Consider the following 25,035-nt stretch of genomic DNA (forward strand, 5'->3'; position numbering starts at 1 on the left):
GTGAAAATTCACTTAGCTTGCAAGCAATATCAAATAGACTATTTAAAAAAGAAACTAGTATTACATCTGACAAGTTAGTTCACATAACTGTAACTCAGTCCAAGGCGAGATTGCAGAATGGGTTGGCATATGCACACTAGCTTTAATCTAGCTAGTACAAGTAAAAATAGCCGTGAAGACACAGGAGCACAGGTTTCAGTGTGGGCTGTACAGGCATGATGGGAACCTTAAGTATGTACTCACATTGCTAGCTCATGCTGAAGCCTGTGCTACTGCGTCTTCACTGCTATTTTTGGCCATTGTAGCTAGATTAAAGCAAGCACTGCAGCATAGGCTGGCATACCAATCAGACCGCCAACTCGGATGTAGCCATAACCCTCAATTCTGGCTGAGAACTCCTGAATTAGAGACCACACCTAGGAATGAAGTGATATGAGAATTAGCTAGTCGGGCTAGACATTTACCTAGGTCAAATGATGAGATTTTAGGAAGAACCCTCTCCCTGGAAAGAAAATGAGTGCAACAGTCTTTTCCCAAGAGGTTAGCCCTTGCTAAAATCCTGCTTGTTTAAGTACAAGACCATTAGATTATTTTTGGAAGAGCACCTGAAACAAAGGACATTTGTCATATGTGGCAAACAGACACAAACTACTCAGAATAAGCAAGATTCCTCTTGATCTTCAATCTGGGCACGTACAAGTTCTCTTTTAGCATCACAGAGAAAGAAGAAATTCATCTTTCCATACAACTATCAAAAGTGGTTAAGAATTGTACAAAACATTTGTCTTATTGTTAACTGAGCCCCTATGTAACATCTTTCATCACTCCCCCAATCACTATTAATAGGTTATGAAAAATCTAAGATATGACAAAGCATCTTCACAAAACTAAGAACCCCTTATTGGCCCTTCTAGTGCAAAGTACTCATTCAGTCTACGCTGATGATTTTCAACCTATGGTCTGCAAACCCCTGGGGGCCTAAGTCTAAGATTTCCAAAGGGGTCCACACATCCATTCAAAACTTTTTAGGGATCCACAATTGAAAAAAGGTTGAAATCACCAATCTACACAATTGTCTCCACAATGGTAAAACAGGTATGATATACTGCTGATTGTTTAGCATGCTGGTATCCTCATAGTTGTGCTGGCTGTTTTGGTGATCTCATTATGAGAAACAATGCTAGAATTTCCTTTCAAGTCTTGGTAACTCATTTACTTTGTGCAGTTTGTATGTATATGTCAATTTATTTATAAAGTGGAGCTCTTGGAGAGAGCACTGTGGTGTCTATTGCTTTATTTGGGGGTGGGGGTCGTCTGATCTATTGATGTAGCATACTTATGTACTATGGAGAAGAAGTAGGGTTTTTTCTTACTGGAAGAGTATTTCCCCCACCCCCTTTCTAAGGGCTGGTCCACACTAACCCCCCACTTCGAACTAAGATATGCAACTTCAGCTACGTTATTCACGTAGTTGAAGTCAAACCATCTTAGTTCGAACTTACCACGGGTCCATACGCGGCAGGCAGGCTCCCCAGTCGACTCCGCGTACTCCTCTCGTGGAGCAGGAGTACCGGCGTCGATGGCAAGCACTTCCGGGATCGATCCCAGAAGATCGATTGCTTACCGCCGGACCCGGAGGTAAGTATAGACTTACCCTAAGAGAAACATTATTGTGGTACAGTATTTTAAAAAGAACCTACCTGCTCTAGACACTTCGTAAAGCTTGCTTTTGTCAAATGATTAGTTTACTCACCTTACAAATGGCTTTGTGAAACAAAGAATTTGAACAGTCACACAGTTAAAGTGAAAGGTAATGGAGAAATAGACTGCGCTGTCTGTGCAAAAGGATATGGCCAGTACAACAACAGAGAATGGGGCAAAATGATCTTGTGCATAAACTGGGAGTTGAGATCAGCCATCTCTTCCTAGCTGTACCATGGACTTCCTGGACAACCTTGAGCAACAGACTTTTCTCCATTTGTAACTGGGTGCAATTAGAGTGACACAGAATTTGGGGTCTTTTCTTGTAGTCAAGGTTTTAGATAAAAAAACAATCATGCTCACCCTAAATAGGTGAGGTTACAGAGGAGATTCAGCTAGGATTGAAAGAGTGTAAAAGGAACGGAAAATATAGAATATATGGTTCTCAATTTCTTAAGCCTGATGGAAAATGCATGTAAATAGTAATTGCATTCTTACACAATACCCTAAGCATTTGGGACAAATTTTTCCAGCGGATTTGATGCTGTAGCTTTGCACAAAGTGCAATTCTTCAAAAATACGGAAAGCACAGAACAAATTAAAAATGATAGTCTCTTAAGTTAGTCACAAATCTGGGTAACCTGTGTAACTTTTCAGTGCCTGTTGGACATAATGCAGTGTCACAAGGGGGCAGTCTTGCAGAAGTTCTTGCAACTACAACAAGTAGTATCTAGTCTGTGGTTGCCATGTGAAAGAAAGTGGGTAGCAAACATTGTTAAAAGGCAAATGTATTAAGATATTTGAAGTCATAAGGATAAAATTGGTTTGAGCATTGGCCTGCTAAACTCAGGGTTGTGAGTTCAATCCTTGAGGGGGCCACCTGGGGATCCGGGGAAAAATCAGTACTTGGTCCTGCTAGTGAAGGCAGGGGGCTGGACTCAATGACCTTTCAAGGTCCCTTCCAGTTCTAGGAGATAGGATATCTCCATTAATAAAATAATAAAATAAAATAAAAATAAAATAAATTTTGAACAGATTTCCATATTAAAATAAGGATATTTTTACATTTCCTGATAAGGCAGTTGGTATGCATAGGTTATCTATTTGATGTGTATTTATGTGTTACTTTAAAACATCATGTAAAATAAACTGTCATTTGATTCCAACATTTTAAAAATTACTGAAACATTATAATTTCAAGAATTAAAGAAAAAAGCTACTACATATAATTTCTACTACTATCTGCTAATGTTACAGGGTACTAGAGTCAGGGACACTTGAAAAAGCAAATGTCAAATAAAAGGTGATTGTATTTGTACTTCATCAAACCTGAAAAAAGTTAAAGGGTGTTGTCTGGTTTCCAAATTAATGCACCAAAGTCCCCAAGAAGGACTTTAACTACAGTAATATTAAACAACAGATTTAGTCCAAAGATATTACCTCACCCACTTCGTCACCCCGATTGAGAGCAGAGCATTACCCTTTATGGAAAGTTTTAATATTTAGGATCTCTTATTGTTTAATGTACACTTCCTCTAGAGACTCTTGCAAGAACTGAATGAATGAGAAAATTTTAGGATTTGCTGGGTAGGTTAGATAAAGCTAAAACTTAGCTAAAATGGTTATTCTCTCTGATAGCTATAGTACTTATTAAAAATCACAATGTATTGTAAGGTTTCAGGGTAGCAGCCGTGTTAGTCTGTATCCTCAAAAAGAACAGGAGTACTTGTGGCACCTTAGAGACTAACAAATTTATTAGAGCACAAGCTTTCGTGGGCTACAACCCACTTCTTCGGATGGTTGTAGCCCACGAAAGCTTATGCTCTAATAAATTTGTTAGTCTCTAAGGTGCCACAAGTACTCCTGTTCTTTTTAATGTATTGTAAGTAGATTGAATTTTGAGTTAGTGTGTACACTTATGATTGGGTTTGGGTGGAACCTAATTGAAGCTAGTGGGCAAAGGGAGGAGTTGCCAGTGTGGGGCCGCCCAGTGGCCCCACATTCTGCTCCTTTCCCCGCTGCAGCTCCCGGGAGAGCCCTGTGGTTCACGGCTCTCCCAGGAACCACAGCGGGGAAGGGGGCAGAACATCAGCAGCTCCTCTGGTACAGCTATGCCGCTCCCAGCCCCACCTCCGAGCCCTGTCCTCCAAATGAGACACGCTATAGAAACTGCACGGAAACAGAGAGAAGGCAAAAGGGAAGTGCCTAAAACAGCTGAGAGGAAGACATGTTGCATGGCCCTGAGAAAAATTTGAGAGACTTTTTAGAGTGTGCTGGCTGGAAAGAGGCTTGGAACTGTGAGGAAAGAAACTGACTCATGCATTTAACTCCTCCTGTGTTAAAGGAAACAGGACTTTCTACAATATTTGTAAATAGAACAGGAGTACTTGTGGCACCTTAGCGACCAACAAATTTATTAGAGCATAAGCTTTCGTGGGCTACAGCCCACGGATGCATAGAATGGAACATATATTGAGGATATATATATATATATATATATATATATATATATATATATATATATACACACACACACACACACACAAACATATAGAGAGAGCATGAACAGGTGGGAGTTATCTTACCAACTCTGAGAGGCCAATTAAGTAAGAAAAAAAAAACTTTTGAAATGATAATCAAGATAGCCCAGTACAGACAGTTTGATAAGTGTGAGAATACTTACAAGGGGAGATAGTCAATGTTTGTAATGGCTCAGCCATACCCAGTCCTTATTCAAGCCAAAGTTGATTGTATCTAGTTTGCATATCAATTCCAGCTCAGCAGTCTCTCGGAGTCTGGTTTTGAAGCTTTTCTGTTGTAAAATAGCCACCCGCAGGTCTGTCATATACCACCCTATACCGGAAACCTACTGACCACTATACTTCCCTACGTGCCTCCAGCTTCCATCCAGGACACACCACACGATCCATTGTGTACAGCAGGGGTCGGCAACGATTGGCACACGGCTTGCCAGGCTAAGCACCCTGGCGGGCCGGGCCAGTTTATTTACCTGCTGACACGGCAGGTTCAGCTGATCGCAGCCCCCACTGGCCGCGGTTCGCCATCCCGGGCCAATCGGGGCGGCGGGAAGCGGCGCGGGCGAGGGATGTGCTGGCTGTGGCTTCCCGCCGCCCCCATTGGCCCGGGATGGCGAACTGCGGCCAGTGGGGGCTGCGATCTGCTGAATCTGCCGCGTCAGCAGGTAAATAAACTGGCCTGGCCCGGCCCGCCAGGATGCTTGCCAAATGTTGCCGACCCCTGGTCAATATATGTTCCATTCTATGCATCCGAAGAAGTGGGCTGTAGTCCACGAAAGCTTATGCTCTAATAAATTTGTTAGTCTCCAAGGTGCCACAAGTACTCCTGTTCTTTTTGCGGATACAGACTAACACGGCTGCTACTCTGAAATTTGTAAATAGAGATGACTGTACTTAAATTCCTGATTCATCATCAGTTTCTCCCACTAATGGAAACAACCTGATAGACCCTGAGGGCTGGTCTACAATGGGGGGGGGGAATGGGAGGAGGAAAATTGAGCTAAGTTACGCGACTTCAGCTATGTAAATAATGTAGCTGAAATCGACGTATTTAGATCTACTTATCGAGTTGTCTTTACTGTGGTGTGTCAACTGGAGACGCTCTCCCGTGGATTCCCCTAGCTCTTCTCGTTGAGGTGGAGTACCGGAGTAGACGCTAGAGTGAATGGCAGTGGATTTATTGCATCTATACTAGACATGATAAATCAACCCCCACTGGATCGATCCGGCCAGTTGTGTCGACAAGCCCTGAATTTTGGCTAACTGCTTGGTTCAAAAGAACTAAGTAAGTGTTCAGGAAGAAAACCATGAATCAGAAAGACAACTGTGTGACATACATGAAAGTGGTGATCTCACTTCCAATTTTAAGTTCTGATATTGAGCAGCCCTATTACAAAGTGTTTCCTTTTAGTATAATCAATATAAATAGACACGTGACTAAACTGGAGAGGTGATTTCCTATGGATTAGCTGGTTTAACAACACTTCAGTAGATAATCCCAACAGGAATTTAAAAGTAATAAAGCAGTAACTGCATATCCATTTGCTAATATAGTTCAAATGCCTGCTTGTTCTAAGTGAGTGCCCTTTTTAAAAAGCTTTGAGTGAACGGTCATGAATTACATAAGCCTTGGTTATAGAAAAATGCATTAAAATTGAAGTGTTTGTCTTGGCTACATGATGAGTTTCAGAGGTAAGATCTGATAAGTATACCAAAACCATGGCAATCTGTCCAGAAATAAATTATGCCAACAACTGGGATTACACAGTTTATATTTATTTATATTTTTATATTTATTTTTTAAATATATATACACACACATACACCCCCCCCCATATATACACGCACACACATATTTCTCATGTATATACATACATACACACACACACACACACACACACACACCCCTCTACCCCGATATAACGCTGTCCTCAGGAGCCAAAAAAAACCTTACCACCTTATAGGTGAAACCGCATTATATCAAACTTGATTTGATTCGCCGGAGTGCGCAACCCCGGCCCCCTGGAGTGCTACTTTACTGCATTATATCCAAATTTGTGTTATATCGGGTCACGTTATTTCGGGGTAGAGGTTGTGTGCATATATATTTCTCACATACACACAGGATACAGAATGAGCATAAAGAGCTATGTTCCCACATGATCCCACAAAAGCAGATGTGGATTGTATTCTTAGCTCTGCCACAGCTTGTCTACATGGTGGTTTTGTCCGCACCAGAGGGGTGTAAAATTTTAATCCATGGTAATGTGTTGCACACTAACTAGCCCGTGCAGACCCTGTTGGAGCACACTAAAAGTCTTATAGTGAGCATTAACATAGTCCGGTTTCAAGTTATGTAACATAGTTCTGATATTCTGTAAAATACTGATAACACTTTTCTTCACTGTAGTGATGTGAGGCGTAATTCATTAGTATCCATAAAGTGCTTTGAGATCCTCACTTGGAATGTTCCATAGAAGTGCAAATTAGTATTTTTATCCAGTAATGACAGTGAAATGGAAACAGAACACTTCTTACAAACAGATAAAATGAATTCAGAATATATCCATGATGGGTGAAGTCTATAAAAGCTCATTTAATAAAGTATACCTATTATGTGGCTGTATGGTCTCATTTATACTCATATAAAACAGTACTATCTTATTTTAAGATTACTTCAGAGATGCCTTTTTTGATAATGCGTATTATAATTAACTATTATAATATTGAGATTACCAGATGTAGTTTAGTTCAGGAGCAGTGGTGGAAGTGGAATCTATTTCTTACCGGTATGGGGGGGCAGGTGTGTGTGTGGGGGGGGGGGGGGGGAGACAGCTAACGGGGGCACATGACCTCCTCATGTGACCCTCCATGAGTCCTCCCCTCCCCCAGCCTGGGGCCCCCATGCTCTCCCCGTCCCCTCCCCATGATCCACCCCCCCTTATCTTGGGGTGAGGGGCTCTGTCCTCCTCCCACTGTGCCGGAGCTTCGGAACTGCAGTGGTGAAAGGAGCAGAACGTGGGGCTGCTGGATGGCTCTACCAGAGGAGTTGCCAGTGTGGGGCTGCCCGGTGGCCCCACGTTCTGCTCCTTTCCCTGCTGCAGTTTCCGGGAGAGCCCTGCAGTTCAGGGCTCTCCCAGGAACCACAGCGGGGTAAGGAGCAGAACATCATCAGCTCCTCTGGCACGGCTGTACTGCCCCCAGCCCTGCCTCCCAGCCCTGTCCTCCAGCGGGGCTGCTGTACAGATGGAGGAGACCCTGCGTGGAAGGGCTGAGGGCAGTACAGCCGTGCCAGAGGAGTTGCCAGCTTTGGGCCACCCAGCGGTCCCACATTCTGCTCCTCTTGTGTCTCTCTGGTACACCGTATCAGCTTTAAATATCTTACTGGTATGGCGTGGTGTACCAGACTGCCCTACTTGCACTGCTGTTTAGGAGTTATCTATTTTAAATAAAATGTTCCAGTTTTGTCCATGTATAAAAATGAGATGCATGGTAGTTCAGTTTTGCTGGCTTTAATATTTATTAAATATGTAATACCCAAAGAGTACTAGACACTTCCTAAGTTATTTGTTATGTATGTATTTCTTCACAAAAAATAGAATACAGTAACTCCTCACTTAACGTTGTAGTTCTGTTCCTGAAAAATGCGACTTTAAGCGAAACGATGTTAAGTGAATCCAATTTCCCCATAAGAATTAATGTAAATGAGGGGGTTAGGTTCCAGGGAAATTTTTTCACCAAACAAAAGACTATTTATATATAGACACACACACACACACACACAGAGTGTAAGTTTTAAACAAACAATTTAATACTGGTACACAGTGATGATGATTGTGAAGCTTGGTTGAGGTGGAGGAGTCAGAGGGTGGGATATTTCCCTTACTGCTAAATGATGAACTGGCAATTAGCTGAGCCCTCAAGGGTTAACTCTCTCACTCTGCAAGGCAGCAGGAATGGAGGGAGATATGCACATTTCCCTTAAGTACACTGTCTTGTTAATTACATCAGCTTGCTGAGACCGAAGCTGCTGCAATCTCCCTCTGTCCTGTGCCCTGCTCTATGGAAGATGGGGTAAGTGGGGTGCAGGAGCAAGGGGCAGGGGGACACACTGACATTAGCCCCCGCTATCTTCCTTCCCTCCCCCCAGCACAGCAACTGGAGTCTCGGGGAGCAGCTCCAAGGCAGAGGGCAGGAGCAGCACATGGCAGTGGGGGGAAGGACACAGCTGAACTGCAGGCAGCTGCTGCACAGGGAATTTAGGGGAGCGGGGAGCTTATAGGGGGAGCTGATAGGGGGCGGCCGGTCCACCCTGGTTCCAAGCAGCTAGCTGCAAGGGGCTGCTCTTCCTGCAAGCAGTAGACAAAGCAGGCGGCTGTCAAGACGTTAGAAGGGAGCATTACACAACTTTAAATGAGCATGTTCCCTAATTGATCAGCAATGTAACATCGAAACAGAAACAACGTTAACCAGGATGACTAAGTGAGGAGTTACTGTACTAGAAACCTGACAAGAGGGAAAGAAAAAAGTCATTCTAGTTCCTTACCTGGTTTTCCTTAATCCAGGACAATAATCCTGAAAAGCTAAAACTGGCCCAGTTTCCTCCATAGTAATTTCTCCTGCAAAGAAAAAAATGAAACTCTGTTGATAAAAAACCAAAAATATAGCTACTGGATACCTATAATGCTGCTTATGGGACTGTGCAAAACTTCATGAAAATTATTTTTATTAACAGAATTACATTCTATATTCTGAGCCAAAAGAGCCAATTTCTGCTGATTTGTCACATCTCATTGAATGTTCTCCAATATACTTGCTCTTTCCCACTTGAAAAGAAGTTGTCAATTTACTAATTTCAGCACAAAAAAGTAAGTAAATAGTTGTGCTTTTTTCCTTTTAAGAAGTTGGTCCTCTGGCTTCCCTTTTTAAGTTTTTCCTATTGACACTTCCCTAAACATCACACTAACTAGTGAGCTTTTCCATTATATGAATAAGAGATTAAGTAAAATTTAAATGTTGCTATCTTGCTTCCTTCCCATAAAAGTAAGCATACTGATAAAATGAAAGGATTCTACCACACCTATAATAAAACATGCTACGTCACAGGATTTAACACTAATACCAATTATCTAAAGCATGTTGGGATTTTTCAAAAAAGTGACCAAAGCCAGAATGCGTTCTTCAATGGACCCATAAAGTTACATTATAAATTAAAGATTCACGTTTGGGAAGAAAGATAGGGTTTGACTTAGAATATTGCTACAATTGTTAAATCATGCATAGGGGAAACTATTACCCATAGAAACCTAAACTGAAGTCTGTTTCTTTAATCACACTTTATTCATTTCTTTTGTACTCCCCCCCACACACACACCATTGAGGGGTATTTTAAAAAATTCTATAATAGAAGCTTAAAAACACTGAGTAATAATTATTTAAACTTTTCAGAAAGATAAGAGAAAAGGCAGGTTGCATTTTACACCAGAGATAATAAAATCATACAATTCCTTCTAGATTGACTTCGAAATGGAAAAGTTTAAGATGAGGGTTTAAGTTCAACTCATGTGTTTAAAGGAGGATGTTTTTCACAAGTTATATGTGCTGACAAAGACTCCATTGAGAATGTCAGTCTCTTTGTAGAACCAGAGGGTGATGCTCTACTATGTTGCTTAGTTAACACATGAAAGACAGATGTCTGCTAAACAATGTCTAATTGTTCATGACTAGAAACTGACCTAAAAAAGTCCTTCAGTTACTTCAGGGAAATAGTAAGGACCATAAATAGGACATTTTCCCTCAAGATAACAGAAAATCCTGCTATCACTGAATTAAAGTTGGCCTCATTTAACAGAATCTGAAGTTTAAGATTTTATGGTCCAAGTGGACTAGGTCTTTTCTCTAAGAGACCTTGCAGTGCTGTACAATTCCGCCACCACTGTTTTCATTTTAACAAGAGGAAAGAGCTGCAGTGCTGTCACCATTAGCACCTACCAGGAAAGCCAACATATCTGTAAAAGGGAGCAAATATTTTATTTGCCTTTCTGGGGTAGAGAGAGAATTCATATTCATAGAAAGCGCTAAAAAAGTGAAAATTTAAGTGCATTTATTATCTGGAATCAATAGAACATGAGAGTGAAAGATGCATACTTGATTCAGTCCATCAAGAAGCAGTTTGACTCAGATCTCAGTCCTTTATCAAGTTATCAATCAAGTATGCCCCCCATACACATTTCCAATGGTGCAGAGAAACTCGTTAATTTTGTTTTGTTCTTTCCTGAGATACCACAGAAACAAATCCAAACCCTGAAAATGATTTAATCTGCCTCTTGTTGGATTATAAAAAAAATGTAGCCACCAAGATTTATTTTGCCAAGGGAATCTGCCACCTTAGCTGTAAGTTTCCCTGAATATGGAACGCAGTCTGGCTGTCAGAACAAGCAAAGGCAGAGGTCACAAAAACTGTGCAAAAAAACCCTATGTAAAACTGAGCAAGACTGGCCTTCCTAAATTTAAAACTAATCTAACTTTAAGTGTCCTTTATTTTAAATACATTTTCAGCAAGAAGAACTTGCAGTATTAACATGCTGTAATAAAATGATGGGACATTCTGTGAAAAATTGACAGCAGTGGTCTAATCTTTCTCATATCTTTGTCAGTAGTGTACACCTTTGACACGTCTAAAACTAAGATAAAGCTTTATCTTTTTATTGCCAGTACTGTGCCTTTTATTTTTAAGCAAAAGTCTCTATAATGGTCTCTTATGGCCCACCAAACAATGTTCAAAGGAGTGTATGATTTCTTTAAGTATGCATGCTAGTATTTCTAAATGAATCACGATAGCTTGGGAAAGACATATCAGAGGAAAGACTAATGCCCCATCACTTAAAGTCTGGATCTTTTCTAAAAGCATGAATATACTCCTTTCAGGATTTAGAATGTACACCTCTACCCCGATATAACGCGACCCGATATAACACGAATTCGGATATAATGCAGTAAAGCAGCGCTCCGGGGGGGGGAGGGGCTGTGCGCTCTGGTGGATCAAAGCAAGTTCAATATAATGCGGTTTCACCTATAATTTGGTAAGATTTTTTGGCTCCCGAGGACAGCGTTATATCAGGGTAGAGGTGTATCTGTATAGGACTTGCATTATGTGGTAGTGGAAACCTCTGTCAATTCTTCTCTCAGAATGCTCTGAAAAGAATGTTGTCCAGATACAGGTAGGGATATAATCTCAGCTGTGCCAAAGATAGCAAAGTTCTTGATAAAAACCCATGAAGAGGGAGACAGTTTGAAGGGAAGAGAATTAACTATCAGGATTTTAATAAATTTAAGAAACGGTCATATCAGATTGAGATATTCATGTATTATTCTGTAGAGCAATCAAAATTAAGACATTCTCAGGGATTAGTGTTGATCGAGCAATGCCAGAGGTCCAATCCAATTCTTAAATTCTCAAGGACTAGAATCTTCCCCTTTTACAGTTGTCCTAGCAGACTACAAAAAAAGATGGATTGATAATAGAACTTATTCTAATATTGTACAGACTTCCCCATTATCTTCTGGATATGGACCTGAAATACTACAGATATACTACCTGCTTGTTTCAACATATATTTTGTTGTTACAGATTTAATTTGCTCATACAAAATTGAAAACTGGAATAACTACTTCTAGAACCAATTTCATCTGTTGTCTGAGTGCCATTTGCTCACAGCTTCTACTATGAAATCTGGAGTTCTGGGTAAAGCCTTCAAAAGTAGTCAAACGAAATTGCTGTCTGAGGCTAATGGACAATCTGAACAAAAGTCTCATCTTCAAACTCCTGAATCTGAAGCCATGATGTACTAGTAGAAAAACACAGAATATCTTCTGTAAATTCTAGGGAATCAAGCCTGGCAAAGAAATGTGTTGGCTCTGGAAAGGGTTTGAACTTTCTCATCTGCTAAACCATGTGTAGGATATTTTCTTGGTCTGCCAACTGCCATTTTATCTAGGGTCTATATGAACAGTTTAACAAATCCCAGACCAAAACATTCCCATTGAGAATGTAAATGATTTCCTGCTGATCAGCTTTCCTGGGCCTCAATCTAAAGGTAACACCAAGCAGCGTCATTCCAGGAGATGGCTCAAGTCAAGAAACTCAGAGCACCTATGAATGCATGCAACACAAAAGCAGCAGCAGGTAACATCTTTTGTAGAATATGTCTCTGTTAGGCTGGCTGCCTTTCTGAATGTCATGCCATAATAGCTGTGGTAAAACAAGTCAAAGCTGCTGATGCTTCATGATTTCTCCTGAGAGCTGCCTGTATGTGTCTATCCTTTATTTGATTTCTCAGAGGGAAAAAAAAAAAAAAAAGTCTCCTTCCATCAAAATAGCTGTCTTCTGCAAGGGAAGCTACTGCTACACTGATTTTAAGGAGCTGATTACAAAATGACTTATTTCATGCATTACCTGTTAAAACTCTTGTGTTTACTAGTTCCCATTCTGCTGTAGTTACATGCTCCGAAACACAGTTAAATAGAACGACAGGCTCCTTTCTTGGCTTCCACGAGAAAAAATTAACCATAACCACTCTTCATTTCTTTCGGTAAAACTCTTGCCATTTAGTCTTAATTAGCAAGGTTAAAAAATATTTGAATTAAATCTTTTGACCCAGAGAACCAATTTCCTCACTTTTCTTGGATAGGAATCAAAAGACCAATGCATTACTGAAGGGTCCTTTTCCCTTTCTGGTTTACTATTAAATATTTATTAGCTTCATAACTTCACATAAGTGAAAGGGTAAAGGGGAGTTAAAACAAACACAAATAATGTGAGTTGTATTATATTATAAATCTTACCCGTTCTGTTACATTTAGATAAAGAGGCAGGATAAACTGTAGAGATTCAGAATGCAGAAGTGTACAGGGGCCTACCACATTTTGGGTGCTCATATAAAATAGGAATTTTAAGGAGAGGGGACACTGAGTACTTGACACCTGGAGCAAGGAGAAAAGTGAATGAAGATGAAGGCAGGAAGCAGAGACAGAAGAGCAACAACATGTCAAAAGAGGACGGCGCAAATTGTGGCATGGAGGAATCTGATGGGAAATACAATGAACATAGGAAAAACCATATTGGGTCAGACCGAAGGTCCATCTAGCCTAGTATCCTGTTTTCCGACAGTGGCCAATGCCAGGTGCCCTAGTGGGAATGAACAGAACAGGTAATCATCAAGTAATCCATTTCTTGTCGCCCATTCCCAGCTTCTAGCAAACAGAGGCTAGGGACTCCATGCCTAGCAGAATTCAAAGGCAGAGCATTAGATGTGAGGATGAGAGGTTTGAATTTTATGTGGAAAGATTCAGGAAGTCAATGAATGATCACGTCACACACCTTTCATCCTCACAGTGGCAGGAAAGAACTTTAGGTGCAAAATGTTGGATGTGTTGAAAAAAGGAGAGGCGAGAGTGCAGGAGTCTAAAAAGAGTAATGTTACAGGTGAAAGAATGAGGGCATGAAGCAGGATTTTAAGCATTGGGGACAAAGGGGAAAGGGTAGATTTTAGAAATATAACAAACAGAGAAGCAACAAGATTTGGCATAAGCTCAGCGCCTCAGATGTGAAGAGTCAGAGTTCTCAAGTTTTGTACTTGAAAAGAAGGATAGCAGTGTTTTCAGAAGTATTGGAGAAAGTAGGGAGAAAATTTAATTTTCTGTTACTGGTGGGGGTTGGATTAAACTTCTTTAAAAGTAGGGGGTGCATCGATTGCCATTCATTTAAGAGTTGTAAGAAGCCCTTGCGCTCCTTTATAGAATAAAAGAGCTAAAATAATAGGGCCCTTCACCTCCAAAACAGGTGCATGTCACCATCTAAAACAAAGGCACATGCAAAGCACAGGTATAGGGGTTTTGCTGGCTATTGTTTTGTGTAGGTTTGTACATCTGTGAAAGAAAGAGCAGAAAAACCATAGAAGCTGAGAGAGTGGACAGCAAGAAACCCTTAAGCCAGAGAAGGATTTGTAGCATGACCTTGGAAAAAAGTTGACAGAAAACTTTTGGGTAGAGTACCTTCCTGGAAAGGGGCTTGAAAGTGTGAGCAAAGAAACTGACTCCTGCTGTTTGAATCCTCCTGTGTTCAGGGAAACAGGACTTTGTACTTTTTTCTTTTTTTTCAAAAAAAAGAAACAGCATTACATCAAAATATGATCATCATAAATTCCTCTTAACGGAAACAACCAGCAGCGCATTAAACTTCAGCTAAACACGTGGGTCAAAAAACAGGTAACTTGTTTAGTTTAAGAAACATTCAGGGGGACATATCAGAGAGATAGGATAAGACCGAAGTCTAGACAGAGGGGCAAACAAAGGAGAAGGAAACTAATGTAACATATTGAGGAAGGAGTTCCTGCATGTGCTTGACTGACACTTATTCTTTAGAGAGACACGGTGGGTGAGGTAATATCTTTTATTGGACCAACTTATGTTGGGGAAAGAAACAAGCTTTTGAGCTACACATAATTTATTGTTTAGGTGGAGGTAGAGAAGACAGGTCTTTAAGAGTTCAGTGAATAGTCTGATATTTCTCTTTGCTCTGTAAAAAAAAAAAAAAAAAAAAAAAAAAAAAGAGAAGCTCTCTAAAAAGAATTTAAAGTAACTCATACTGCTAATATGCCCAGAGTCACTGAAACAAACAAAACAGGAGCATTTGAGATGACTACCACAGGCCTTTTACAAAGGCAGAACATTTTTGGTATCTTCCTTTATCTACCCTTGACTGACAGCTTTAGAACTACCTCTAAAACTCAACAGGAGGAGAAGCAGCATCTTATCTGCAGTGTGTGAAGTGGTGAAAAGGAATATAAAAAAAACCCTCTGAAATTTTAGATAAGCCTTTCTGTGAAAGACAAGGGAACAATTTAAATTGAATCTTCATTCCAGAAACTAAATAGAAACAAAGCTGGAAAGAAGTCTTGAGGAGGAAACTATTTCCACCATCCACCCCAACATGATCAAAAAATAAACATAAAATAAGCAGGGATACAATAAAAATAGAACACAGCACATGCTAAGAAAAAAAGTCCCATATGCATGAACATTTATTGTGGGAGCTGCATTCAGTGCACAAAGTAATCAACTTTTAGTCTTGATATACCTCCCTTTAGCAACTTCAAGTTTAAACTAAAGGCCGATCTCCTAATTTTGAACTGCAAATTACTTTTCTAAATCACTTAACATCTATCCTTGAAATTTCACATGTCAACAGCTCATTAATATCTACAGTAAATGTAGCTCTCTGAAAAGAACCACAGATTTTACATTTATTGAGACAGATAGCTGGCACACAGAAATAGGGCTCCTTCAATTACACTTTGGCAGAAGCTAACTTGAGTTTAAAATCTGTCTACAGGAATTTATGGCAACACTGCAATGACATGACTATTTTAAATAAGATTAGCTGCCGTTGATGGTGATGCTTGGACAGTGTTTATAAATCAACAGAGGCTAGTACTTAGCATTTTATAATGGACCACTTCGGAACCATCTACCATTATCACCTATGCGGTATAGTATGATCAATACAAACAGTGGTTGGAGATTAAAATTGGTACAATGATCAACACAGGGTAATGAATGCAAGCAACACACAATATACTTCAAAATTTTACTTACACCTACTCCATATTTTATAACTAACTTCTTTAAACATTTGCAGAGAAAGGCAAATATACACTATTATGATGAATGTCTGATACAAATAAGCATTTCAGTAGGCTCAAATTCTCATTTTTAGAAATAATTTAATCCATAATCCTAAAAACAATAACCCAAGATATAAAACACAACATTTTGAAAATAGCAGATTTGGATTGGTTATTTGAATAAGATTAAATAATGTGTATATTCATCTAAAAATGAAGATCATAGAATATTTCACCAGAATAAAATAAGAACATTCCTATTATTTCAAGTCAGAAAAAAATCTTGAAAAGTTTAGCAGTACTATAACTCCTCCCAAATAAAATCTAAAATGCCCTTGACAATGGCTTTCTACAGTAGTGCTTAATTTTTTTAAGACTAAATAGCAGATGACCATTGTAAAATTTGCCTATTAATTTTTTTGTACAGTATAAACATGTCATATTCCCCTTCCCCTGAATATATGAATTCTAGTTTATGATGCATTGTGACCTGGCAAGCCTATAGCCTGTACAAGATTTGGAAGATTTAATCCACAGCAGAATAGTATCATTAGATGTGGAAATTCTCATTTTCATCGTTAAAATGAAAGCAAAAGCATGTATGAATGTAACTAAACACAATTAAGGAAACAGTAATAAAAATCTATGTTCCACAGTTCTAATTGCTGCCTACTTCTGTGAGATTGTAGGCTGTAATTTGCAGGTCTTTTACCATTACCAAAAAGACATGAATACTCTAAATCGAAGCTACAGTAGCCAGCTATTATTACATAACTTAATAGACCCTATATAAAGTTGGAGAAATAAGATGAGAAGCAATTATCAAATTCAACAAAGAACAGAATAGTAAATTCATAATGTGTTACTGTAGGAGGTGAAATCTAAAGTCTAAATTAACTGATCATAATTTGGTAATTCTAGGTCTTAGAAGGTGCCTATTAATGGTCAAGTTTATTTTTTAAAATACATACTGTATTCCCCTACAAATTTAGCATTTTACTATTCTTCGAACGTTGCGTTTTTCCATGTTCCAAATACTGTTTGTAATTAACATGGCTCCTGTTTCAAGTCTTCATGGATTCCTCATACACAGTAATGAGATTTGCAGGATTCAGCACCTCTTAGGATTCTACACCCTCTTTGCTGGCGCTGTTGCAGATTCTCTACTACATGTTTCTTGATGATGTAGTTAAAGATTCTTAAAGAAAAAAATATTTCCAATCTACAGGACATTCTCCACTCAACTCAATTTCAAATTACGTTAAACTTGGAGCCTGAAGTATTGAACTGTGATGTCCCATAGTTTTAGGATGTAAAACACTTTAGGATTAGCCAATTTAGGGACTGGCCAGTTCCCAGATTTTTTGGGATACCCTGGGGATGGTTTCTGGTCACCATAACAAGGGCCAGCTTGATGCACATGACCTCCCACTGTTAAACAACCCTATTCTGTTCATGAAGTGCCCCATTTCCCCTCACTGCACTGTAAAATCCCTTTTTGCTGCTACTTCCAGACCTGACTGAGGCAAGTTTTGTGCATCTCCATGTGACAGTTTTGGCATGTTTAATAAACTAATTTTGAATATTTTCATATAATTTGCATATGACTATAAATGTTGGTTTTATGAACAATATACACTTCTCCAACCAGCTGTGGGCAAGGGGGAGGACGAGAACAGGGAGCTGTACAAAGCTTGGCAGCTACATGGCTAGGGCATGAAGGGAGGAAAATAAATATCTAAAGTGCTGGGTTAGGTGGAGGTGCTGGCAGATGTCTGGGACTGCTAAATTAGGGGAGTGCTGGAAGGTCTCTCAGGTAACTGGGAAGGCTCAGATATCTCAGTGTTGCCTGGGGTAGCTGGATGGAGTGCTGGGATGTCTGATGAACTGAAGTAGCTGGGTGGGTGCTGGTTTTTGTCTGGGTCCTGGTAGCTGGGGAACTCATGGCTGTGGTCTCCCTGGAGGGAAAAGGACTGGAATCTGGCTGAGGTTTCTGGGAGACAGAGCTGGGGTCTGGCTATGAAGCAGTGGGTCTTTTGGGGAGCAGAGGTCTGGCTGCAGATACTAAGGGTCTTGCTGGGGGTTGGGGTGCACAGTGTGGAGCCAGTGCATGTGCTAATACTGAGCTCCCTCACCTTTTGTTCCCACCAGCTGACCAACTCCTATGAGTTTTCATAATTTTTAGTATTTTCTTTAAACCCCAACTGCTGGAATCACATTGCATGAGAATCTCAGCTTTCATTTAAACACAAAAAAAACCGCATCTAGCCCTAATGGTTGCAGAGAAAGAGTTTGCAAATGTGAACCACATGCACTCTTAAGACTCAAAGGAGAAGCATAACTGAAGCAGAAGTAGAACTGAAATCATTTTAGTGGCACTTTTGGATGATCTCCTGTCAATGGATATCATCCCCCGGGACCTCTCTGTAGCATGCAACAGTGTCAACCATGAGATACTGCTGTCTCACCAGAAAGAAGTGCAAGGATCAAGGGTAATGCACTAAAACAATCTGAGTCTTTTCTAAAGGGACATACCAACAAGTAGTGATGGGAAACTACATCCTTCCTACCAGACCCCTCACTTGTGAAGTCACACAAGGATCAATTCTCTAATTCTTTTCAACATGTATGTGCAGCAACTAGATGAACTGGTCAGACAACACACTTGATGCCAGTAATATGCTGATAACACATAGCTCTACCTATCTTTCACCGCCTACCACCTCACCACTACCACCAAAATGGCCTACTGCTTGCATGAGATTAGCTCATGGATAAACAGCTGGCTGAAGATGAACCTAAGCAGGACAAGCAATATTGGTGGGCAGAGGATGAGCGAACACATACAACAGATGTTAGTACATTAAGCAACATGACTATGACTATTGGAAGGCGTTCAGATACTTAGGTTTTCATACCAAGCTCATCACCGATCTAGACCAGACAATCCACTGAAGCCTGCCTCCCCAGCAGCCTTAAAATCCCTCTTAGTAGCTGTTCTCTAATTGCTTTATCTGTAAAGGGTTAAAAAGTCTTACTGCTATGCATAGGTAAAAGGAAGTGAGCGGACACCCAGCCAAAAGAGCCAATGGGAAGGCTAGAACTTTTTAAAATTGAAACAAGACCCCCTTTTATTTGTCTGTTGTTGTTCTCAGGGAGAGGGAGACAGGGAACAGTTATGCAGTGAGAAGCTTGGGCCAAGTATGAAAAATTATCAGTATCATACCTAGAAACTACTCATTTAAAAATCGAGATATGTAAGTAGATCAGGAAATGTTTAGGAAGATGCGATTAAGATTATCCCTTTAATTTAAGGCCTGGTATACACTAGGAAATCAGGTCAGTTTAAGTCACTCAGCGGTGTGAAAGGTTCAAACCGACCAACCACCAGTGTAGATAAAACTAGGTCAACAGAAGAATTCTGCTATTGACCTAGCTACCATCCCTCGAGGAGATGGATTACACTGCTTTACAGCCAAAATGCTTCTGATATAAATGTAGTCAAACTTTACTAATTCTGGGTCACTGAGAACGAAAATGATGCTTAAAATTGTTGATTGGCTCTAGTTTTCAAGATATGCTATTGGGTCAGTATATACGACCCTTGACTTGGGAATGGCGGAGGATAAGTGAGTTATAAAGGGAAGGGATCTCAATTTCAACCAGAAATGACTAAAATACATCTTTGACTGGATCTATGAATAAATCTATGACTGGGTTTGGACAGTACGTGCTTTTTAGGCAAAACAATGAATGATGCAGTCTGAAGCTGGTATTGCGTCATACATGATAGGAATTGCATCATGTTATTCCTAGATGTCATGGATGATGCAATCATAATGAAGCTTATATAACTCTGCTGAACAAATTGCCCTATGTCAGCTCTAGGAATCATACAGTGTCGTGCTCTCTTATTTGTCAGTGTTTGATTTTGCAAAGGGACACATTTCTGTTTAGCCAAAGTGAGCAGAGATGCCTCGTACTTGTGCGAACAGTGCAGATAACTTCTGCTATGTTTGTGGTGAAGTGACTTTTGCATCACAAAAGCGCAGTATAACCACTATGGTTAAGAAAGCCTATCACCCTTATTTTGGCTGCAAAATTGGAGATCAGGACAAGAGGTGGGCCCCACACATATGCTGCAACACTTGTGCAACAAATCTTGGCCAGTGGTTGAACAGGAAAAGGAAATCTATGCCTTTTGCAGTGCCAATGATTTGGAGAGAGCCAACAGATCATACCAGCAATTGTTACTTCTGCATGGTGCCTCCAGTTGGGAAAGGTGTGTCAAAGAAGAAAAAGTGGACTGGGCATTATCCAAACATTCCATCAGCTATACGCCCAGTACCCCACGGAGAAGGACTGCCGGTTCCTGATGCACCAGAATCATTCTCACTTGAGTCAGACGAGGAAGAGGAAGAGGATGAAACTTCTGGCCCTGAACCATCAATGTCATAGGACCCACATTTTCTCCCATCCTCCTCCTCTGAACCACACCTCCTAACACAAGGTGAACTGAATGACCTTGTCAGGGATTTGGAACTATCCAAGAGTAAGGCAGAGCTGTTGGGCTCCAGACTACAGCAATGCAATCTCCTGGCAAGTGATGTTAGGGTTTCCATGTTCTGTGACCGTCAAAAGGATCTTGTCCCATTTTTCTTCATGGAAGGTGATCTTGTAGCCTGCAACATCGATGGTGTGATGGCAGCCCTCAACATCGTTCACGATCCAGATGAGTGGAGACTGTTCACTGATTCATCGAAGACGAGTCTTAAAGCTGTTTTACTGCATAATGGCAATGTTTTGCCATCAATTCCAGTTGGTCATGCAGTCCATATGAAGGAAACCTATGACAACATGAAACAACTTTTGAGGTGCATAAACTATGACCAACATCAGTGGCAGCTTTGTGGCCATTTGACGGTTGTTGCTCTCTTGCTTGGCCTGCAGACTGGATACACAAAGTACTGCTGTTTTCTCTGCGAATGGGATAGTCGTGCAAGAGATTCCAACTACATCAAGAAAGATTGGCCACTCCGACAGTCATTGGAGCCTGGGAGGAAAAGTGTTCAGCATCCACCACTTGTTGAATCAAGGAAGATTTTGTTACCGCCCTTACACATCAAGCTGGGTCTGATGAAGAACTTTGTCAAGGCCATTGACAAAACACAAGCAGCTTTCAAGTACCTCCATTGAAAATTTCCAAGGTTAAGTGAAGCTAAGATAAAGGAAGGTGTCTTTGTTGGTCCTCAGATTCGTGAACTTCTTCGAGATGATGCATTTGACCATGCACTGCGTGGCAAGGAAAAGATGGCATGGAAAGCCTTCCAGTTAGTGGCAATAAATTTTCTCGGAAACAACAAGGCAGACAACTACAGACAACTGTTGGCGGAAAACCTCCTCAAGGCATACAAAAGCCTTGGTTGCAACATGTCACTAAAGATACATTTTTTGCACTCTCATCTAGATTTTTTTTTCCCACCAAACTGCGGAGCAGTGAGCGACGAGCACGGCGAGCGATTTCACCAGGACATTGCAACAATGGAGAAACGCTATCAGGGCAAATGGAGCCTATCAATGCTTGCAGACTATTGCTGGACAGTGACAAGAGATGCTCCAGTTAATGAATACAAGAGACAAGCCAAGAAGCGCCGAGAAAACACTGAATAGGACTAAACTATGTACATAATAGTTTTTTGCCTTTTGTTTCATAATACATTTGATTTATATAACCCTTTTGCTGATTTTTAAAGTGTTACATAAACAGGACAGGTGAAATATTATCATGTAAAGCAACCATAAACACATGAAAAGACCTAGGTTTACAATTTATGATTAAAAAACTCTACTATCTACACAATATACATAGACATAAAATGTAAAAACTTAAATATCTTAGAAACAGTAGCCAGTTGTTTTAATTGTCATATTTGAATTCAGCACATCAAAATACATAATAAATAGCACATTTTATCTCTGAAGCAGACGATTTCTCAGAAATTGTAGACCAGTGTTACCTACGCCAGTGGAAGAATCCATTGGCGTAGGTAGCATCTTCACTGAAATGCTACAGCAGCACAGCTGAGACAATGCCACTGTAGCAGTTTGTGTGTATACAAGCCCTTAGTGTCTAAGTTTAGGCACCTACATTTGTACTCAGTTCAGCAACTTGTACTTGAATCCAGACACTATCTTTTGCCCCATAAGATATGTAGCTGTGTAATGGTTAATGTTGAGATTCTCACAAAGCTCTCCCCTCCATTCGCCTCATCCCACCCCCCCCAAAAAGCAGATTTGCAACAGTAACTTTGGCTACATATTTTAGAATCATAGAATCAGTTCAAGTTAGAGATTTTAATCTATTTCCAAACACTTAAATGATCAGTGAAGTATATCACTGGAGTAACTTACGAGTCAACATGTAGAACCCTCTGGCCACTTCTTGAGCATGCAGATGCAATGATAGATTCAGGCAAACCTATAAAATAATGTTTATTAACAGTTAACAGTTTATAAAGTACGTGTATTAAATACAGTAAGTGAGTTACCATGTCAGTGCCATAAAATTTAGCCAAAAAGGCTCACATCTTTTTAGATTAAGCCTTTACACATTCATACTAAAATATCAAATACAAAATTTCAGTGTCAATAAGAGGTTTTTCAATATTATCCTAAGGAACTTACAGAACATAGCCACAGAATTTATTTATTTATTGTTACATTACACAGCATTTTGTCTTTGCAAATACTATTAGCATCTCTTTGTGGAATCTTGTCACCAGCCACTCTCCTAGATGACTTGATATCAGCATTTCCTATGTGATACTGCCTGAAGCTTTATGGGATGCTCAGAAGCGCTAACCTCACTGATACAGACTCTGAGTTATTTGAAAATAACGTTATTTTCACTATACTTCAGCCCAGGAATCAAAGTTGATAAATGGTGGTAGAGTTCTACTAAATACTCTGCCTACATGAGACATCACTTATGGCAGATTAGGTAGAGGTTTAAAATATGACTGCATGTTCTCTAGACTCTACTCCCCACTCAACAGGTATTCTGTACACTGCTAGATTCCTTTGAGCATCATTCCTTTGAGTCAGCACTAATTGAAATGAATGGGGCAGTTCACACCACTTACAGCTATTCTTTCAGGTTCTTCTAAAGCAGGAAGATGTAACTGCAATAGTTAGCTTCAAACACAAACTGAGGGCATGTCTTCACTGGCAAAGTTAAAGTGCTGCCGCAGCAGCACTTTAATGAGGCTGTGTAGTCGCGGCACCAGCGCTGGGAGTCCCCACACCGGCGCAGCATTCCCAGCACTATTAAACAAAAAAACAAAACAAAAAAACAAAAAAAACAAACCAACAAAAAAAACCACCTATCACCTCCACGAGGGGAGTAGCTCCCAGCGCTGGTGCACTGTCTACACTGCCACTTTACAGCACTGTAACTTGCAGCACTCAGGGGGGTGTTTTTTTCACCCTCCTGAGTGAGAAAGTTGCAGCACGGTAAAGCGCCAGTGTAGACGAGGCCTGAGTGTATCTCAGCCATAATAGCTATAGACTTAAAAATTAAAGCTAAAGCTTTGGAGAGCAAAGTGGTAGCACAAAAGAACTTGGTATACCATACTGCCACATACCAGCCCAATTCAAACTCTTTCAAATATTCTCTCTTTCAAATACATCTTTCTTTCAAATATTTTGATTGCCTAGTTACAGGGGACCTAATAAGATTTCCTGTCACCCATTCTTAGGAATCATGACTTGATTTCCGTTAGAGCTGCTTAAACTATATATTCAGCTAGAGAGAGAAACTAAGGAGAACTATAGGTCCTCTCTCTTTCCTCAGGCACAATACCAGTTCTACTCTTACAAAAGGACACAGTAAGGTTTCTTCACCTTAGCAACCAGATAATTCACTTCAAATATAATCATGTAGCATCTTAAAAGGTTATAAGGACAAGTAGTTACTAACTTTTAAAGTGTGCTAAGGAAATTAAGATCAGCCCTCCTTGAACTGATGTGAGGAACTCTACAAAACACTACAAAATTAAGTTGACTTAAGAAGCTAGGTCGACATGCAGCCACCACAGTAATTTAATAGGCTCTTTGCATCAACACTGCACTCCTTCTATTGTCTACGCACATCCTCGCCAGGAGTCCCTGCACTGACTTTTGCCATGCTCCCCCTCTCTTCCACCTCCATCTACAGCCATCACCACCAAGCGACTGAAGCGTTGATCAAAGGCGAAAGCCTGGCTGAAGGGCTACCAGCCAGCCTGTGGTGAGAAGCATCCAAGTTTGTAAAGGCACTGAAAGTGTTAAGATCAGCTTAGAAAGTGTTTTGCTTTTATTTCATTTCACTAAATTTGACTTGTTGTGCTTTGACTTATAATCACTTAAAATCTATCTTTTGTGGTTAACAAATTTGTTTGTTCATTCTACCTGAAGCGGTGTGTTTGGTTTGAAGCATGTCTTTGTTAAGCTGACAAAGTCATATACGTTTGCAGCATTCAGTGGGCATAACTGGACACTGCAAGATGAAGGTTCCTAGGGTTGTGTCTGGAACTGGAGATATTGGAAGAATAACCACCAGTTTGGGGTATGTCTGTCCTATTTCTCAGCAGTTTGTCCTGAATGTGATATGGTCAGTTGTGACCCACAAAGGCACGGTTACAGAACCCTACTAACATCTGTAGTAAGGTGAGGCCCTGAAACATAAACCCTTATCAGAGGCCCAGTATGAGGCCTGAGGCCTGACCTAAAGTAATGGTCAAGACTTGGCTAACATAAAGCAAAGTTAAGCTGTGAGCTAGAGGCAGGCCCTGCTCACAGAAGCTGGCAAGGAAAGGGCTGATGCTGCAAAAAGAGACATACCTAAAAAGGTACTGGACACCAGATATCAGAACATTCGCATACTTGTACATTCCACACATAACAAGGAACAAGCTTACCCATCCCAATGACAGGGCCAAAAGGGTAATATGATGGATAGAGTTGTTTTGTTCAAACCAACATGTACAAGGTGAGAGGTGGCACCTTACTACGTAGTGGGGTTGCACCTCAATACGTCAAGAGTGATCTTTAACTTGTTTGTACCTGTGCATAAG

At 40.4% G+C, this 25,035-nt stretch overlaps 1 protein-coding gene across 1 annotated transcript in view; it reads right to left on the minus strand.

Annotated features, from left to right (window-relative positions):
• The window catches only part of CHM (CHM Rab escort protein), a 153,391-nt gene that overhangs the window by 104,909 nt on the left and 23,447 nt on the right, over positions 1-25,035 (minus strand). The window contains exons 2-3 of the mRNA XM_034781536.1: positions 22,334-22,400; positions 8,785-8,857 (exon numbers count right to left, since the gene is read on the minus strand). Of these exons, the coding sequence (XP_034637427.1) occupies positions 8,785-8,857; positions 22,334-22,400 (140 nt within the window). The remainder of the gene's footprint in view (positions 1-8,784; positions 8,858-22,333; positions 22,401-25,035) is intronic.

The sequence above is a fragment of the Trachemys scripta genome, chromosome 9 (assembly GCF_013100865.1).
Source record: "Trachemys scripta elegans isolate TJP31775 chromosome 9, CAS_Tse_1.0, whole genome shotgun sequence".
Lineage (NCBI taxonomy): Eukaryota > Metazoa > Chordata > Testudines > Emydidae > Trachemys > Trachemys scripta.